The sequence below is a fragment of the Tupaia chinensis genome, unplaced genomic scaffold, assembly GCF_000334495.1.
Source record: "Tupaia chinensis unplaced genomic scaffold, TupChi_1.0 Scaffold146140_1, whole genome shotgun sequence".
Lineage (NCBI taxonomy): Eukaryota > Metazoa > Chordata > Mammalia > Scandentia > Tupaiidae > Tupaia > Tupaia belangeri.
In genome coordinates, this window is record NW_006205995.1 from 618,416 (window position 1) to 623,304 (window position 4,889).

The following is a 4,889-nucleotide window of genomic DNA, read 5'->3' on the forward strand; positions in this document are numbered from 1 at the left end:
GATGCCTGTTGGTGGGGCGGAGAGGGGGGCTAAGCAACAGGGTGGTGGGGAATATCACCGAATGAAGCTGGTTCTCCAGAACCTTCTACAGATGGGTACCAAATAATGCAAGGCCACAGGAGGTTATGTGTGTTTCATCCCGCGTTCTTACAGTGTTTCAGCAGGGGCGAGACAGCATCAGGGTTTCCCATTTCAGAACGATCACTCTGGCTGCTGAATAGAGCGTGAGGGAGGGAAAGCATGCTAGAGAGCTGTTTTCAGTAGCAGAGTGACTGAAGGCTAGGACCTGGGTGGTGGCTGTAGGGGTGGAGAGAGGGAGACTGAATCTAGCTTTCCATTGCAGGAGGGCTTGGCAATGGGTGTGATGCAGTAGTGGAGGAGAGGGTAGTAGTAAGTAACTAGCTGTGTGGTAGAGGTGCCTGTGTTAATAAAACGGGGATGCCGCAGAAGGACAAAATTAAAGAGAGGTGGGAGCATGCTGCTATACTTGGAGTTCATTAAATCTGAGGAACGTATGAGCCACATAGAGACCTTAGGCATTTATGTGGATCTAGAGGCCTGCTGCTCAGTAGAAAGGTCTGCACTAGAGATAAGAATTTAGGAAAAACTGAAACTCAAACTCACGAGAGCAGGTTGGATAGTGTACATATAAAAATGACAATAGTGCTACCTGGATTCTTAATGCTACATTAGAAGAGAGAAGAGACTTAGAGGTCTGGGCAATTCCAACATTTAAGGGATGGATAGAGGGGGCAGGGCTGCCACAGGAAACTGAAAAGGAGCGACTCGAGAGGTGAGCGGGACCGTGAGAATGAGGGCAGAGAATGAGGGCAGAAGCTGGGCAGAGTGTTCCCGATGGGCTGCTAAGGTGAGTGGTCAAATGATACCGAAAGAGGGGCCTTTAAAGGGCACATAAGCCTGGGGCCAGCAGGTGGCATGGTGGTCGAGGTGCTGGACTCCTACATGGTCAACCATGGTTTGAGTCCTGGACCTGGCAGCTTATTTTCTCACGTTCTTTCTCTGTGTCTGTTTCTCTCTGGTGAGTACATGTGCCCTATAACAAATTAAAATAATAATAAATAAAATAGAATAATTCTTTTTTATTTAATTAAAAGAGAGAGAGAAGGAAAGTGAGAAAGCAGGCTGCCAAGTCTCGGACTTAAACTGCGGTCGCCCATGTGGAAGTCTAGCACTTCAACCTCCATGCCAGGCCCCCAAATTAAATAATTCTTTTAAATAAATAAATAAATAAATAAGGGCACATAGGCCTTATATAGGTGATGACAATAGGGAACGAGTGTGCCAGACTGGGGGACGATATGTGTAAAAGAGATCGATATGGAGGTACCATCTGCTATGGCGGGTGGCTAGAGGGTTGAATGCAAGGCCTTCAGAGGAGAGAGATGAGACTGGAGAGGTTGGCATGGCCAGGTCACGAAGTACCTGTTCTGTGCCTCAATTTAGTAACAGACCATGGTCACAGCCTAGAAATGTCTGTCCTCAAAGCTGGGGAGCAACATAAAGGGAGCTGGCCATTACAGACCACGGGGGACCACATCTTGGTACCTGCCTGTCAGTTGCCACACACCATTCTGAGCACCTCATCTGGGAAGTCTCATATAATGTACCTGCCGTTTGATGTTTAATTCTATTGTTTTTCAAAACATTGAGACATTTGCTATAAATATTTAGAAACTGCCCATGACCTCTTTCATCACTAAATCATTTTATCAGAGTGATAGATATTCCCTGTGGAAGGAAGGCTTCCACATACAGAGGCCTGTCCCTACTTAACATGACCTTTTTGTTTTTGCTTTTATCTAAATTGGGAGCAAGTGTTGAAAGTGGTGGAAAATGTGAGTTGTTTTGCTTAATTGGGCAATTTTGGTCACAAATCAAGAGTAAGGGATTCATTGCGATTGTGTTTTACCCTTCCGTACATATCCTAAGCATTTGAAGTCAGAAATCATCCTGGGCTTGAATTATTCTCACCACTTATTAATTGAGTGACTTTAGAGCAAGTTATTTAACCTCTTTTCATTTAACGTGGTACTTCTAACAATAACTAGCATAATACACTTGACAAGAATTAAGTAAAGAAAGACAGAAGACTTTTAAAAAAATTTAATGTACTTCATTTGTGAGAGCGTATGTGCATGCATGAGATAGAGAACACAGCAGTCTCGTCACGCCACAGTCCACTTCCCCAGTCCTCTGGTTCACCTGGATCTGGGACACATATGTGCACACCTAGTATGCTTCAGGTTGACCAGGCTGGGGATTTGAACCTGGGGTCAGCCATGTGGCTTCAGCACTGTAGCTGAGCACTGCTACTGCCTGCCTTCGAGGCTGGGCCAAACTGCGGACTTCCCTCCATCCTAATCAAGCAAAGCCTTGCAATGAAGGTACTCGATACACTTTATTTTTTTCTTAGTGAATCTCTTTTACTTTTGATTACTTATTTAGAATTTTATAATTTATTCTCAAATAACACTAGGTAATTATAGATGTAAATAGTGGGGTTTTTTTGATGTGCATATTAAGACTGTTAACAAAGTGAGACCTAGTTCCAAAAATAATCATAATAGGAATATTAAATAACTGCAATGTCTAAAAATATCATTCCAAAGCTCTGCCATCTCACAAAGAATTCTAGAGGAATAAGATGATTGAATTTTGGGTCTAATAGCTAGTGTGATGGTTAGGGTACTGGACTCCCCCATGACTGACTGCAGTTCAAGTCCTGGACCTGGTGGTTTTCTTTCGCACATTTTCCCCCTTTTGCTTTCTGTGGTGCCTGTACCCTATAGCAAATTAAGTAATAATAATAAATAAAATAAAATAAAAAAATTTATTTTTTAGGGAGATTTTTGTTGTAGAGTACATACACTCACCAGAGAGACAGAAAGCAAGAAATCACCTCCCAGGGGGGATAGCCATACCGCAATCCCTTCTCCTCCAGTCTCCTCTTGGATTTGGGGCATGCGTGCACATGTGTCTGGCACGAGTTTCAAGCCACTGGGTCCAGAACTTAATCCGCAGTTGGCCAAGTGGGAGTCCAGTGACGTAACTGTTATGCCATCTGCTGATCCCAATAATTCTTTAAAAATAGAGATTATTGAATTTCTGCTATGCAATGGTGACAAAACATGCTCATTATTTGCAAATTCTTATTTTCTTTAAAAGTTTAAAATAGTTCCAATGCCTATTGGAAGCTGACTTGAAGCTGACTTACTATTTAAAAAAAAAAAGAATTATTTTATTTAACTTATTATTACTATTATTTCTTTATTTCTTTCTTTTAATTTGACCAGAGAGCGACAGAGTAAGAGAGAGTAAGAAAGTGAGAAAGCAAGCTGCCAGGTCCGGGACTTGAACTGTGGTCAGCCATGTGAAAGTCCAGCTCCCTTAAACAGCACGCCACCTGCTGGCCCCAATCTTGACTTACTTTTTTTTTTTAAAGAATTATTTTCTTTCTTTCTTTCCTTTCTTTTTCTTTCTTTCTTTCTTGACCAGAGAAGGAGAGAGAGAGAAAGTGAGAAAGCAAGAAAGCAAGCTAACAGGTCTGGGACTAGAACCACAGTAGGCCATGTTGGAGTCCAATGTCCTTAACCACCATGCCACCTGCTGGCCCCCCCGACTTACTTTTAAACAGTGCATACCTCAGAGTATGTACAAAAGTTGTTCAAGAGTTACCAAGAGGGGCCATCCAGTGGTGTGGTGGTTAATGCGCTGGATCCACATGGCCAACTATGGTTCAAGTCCCAGACCCAGCAGCTTGAGGGTCATGCCAGGCATGTGCGCATGACTAAAATTTCCAAGAGGGGAATGGTGGAGAAGGGATTGTGGTATGACCATGTCCTCCGGGGACATCATTTCTCACTTTCCCTCATTCTTTGTCTCACCAGTAAGCTCACGTGGCCTATAGGAAAGCATCCCAAACAAACAAGAGTTACCAAGAAATGTAAAATCTTATATTAAGCCTGTCATTTCTTTCACTTGTAGAAGCTCATGAGCCTGGAGTCATTCCTTTATTAAAATTTTAGTCCTCAGAATCTTCAGATTGCTTTTTGCTGTTATCTCCTAACCTTGTTTTTAGCAGAGCCTTCTTTTTTTTGGAGAGGTTTTTGCTATAGGGCACGTGTGCTCACCAGACAGACAGAGAGAGACAGAGAAACAGAAAGCGAAAAATCACCCCCCTGGGGGGATGGCCACGCTGCAATCCCTTCTCCTCCATTCTCCTCTCGGGATCTTGGGCACACACGCACACGCGCCCAGCGTGAGTGTAAGCCACCGGGTCCGGGACTCGAACCGCGGTTGACTACATGGGAGTCCAGCGACATAGCCATTACACTATCTGCTGGTCCCTAGCAGAGCCTAATTTGACAGTCAGACCCCGTCAGAATACTGTAGGTGAGTACCTTGATGATTGGTATGGCTGTCACACATTGCCATAGACGAGACTTACTTTCTTCCTTTTTAGTTACAGGATCACATCATAATTCCTGAATTGAAAAGGTTCAGCATTGGTATCATCACATGCACACACCCGATGACATGGAGTAGTTAGCAGCTGTTTCCGTTCTGATGCCAAGAGGAACAATTCTGAAGGGGAGGAGGGGCCTTCTTCATAAGAAATCTGTTTTAACAACGAGCAAATGTGATGGTGCAGAAAGAGCATGTGGCTTTTAGAGTAGACACACTTGAACCCCCTCTCCACCATGTTTGAAGTCTGAGCTCCGATTTCTGTGAAAATGGCAATGGGTTGCTGTGGTGATTTAAGTGGAATTAGACATGTAAAATGCCTCTGCTGGTGCGGACCAGCTGCTGTTCCTTCCAAACCGTCGATGAGCCTGTCAGTAGGTTTGGCTGGTGTCGTTTCGGTCAGG

The 4,889-nt window shown here is 43.8% G+C and overlaps 1 protein-coding gene across 1 annotated transcript in view; it reads left to right on the forward strand.

Annotated features, from left to right (window-relative positions):
- The first annotated feature begins 811 nt into the window (after positions 1 to 811).
- Positions 812 to 4,889, forward strand: part of MYO5A (myosin VA) — a 155,576-nt gene continuing 151,498 nt past the window's right edge. Inside the window, exon 1 of the mRNA XM_014584250.2 lies at positions 812 to 868. Within this exon, the coding sequence (XP_014439736.1) occupies positions 812 to 868 (57 nt within the window). The remainder of the gene's footprint in view (positions 869 to 4,889) is intronic.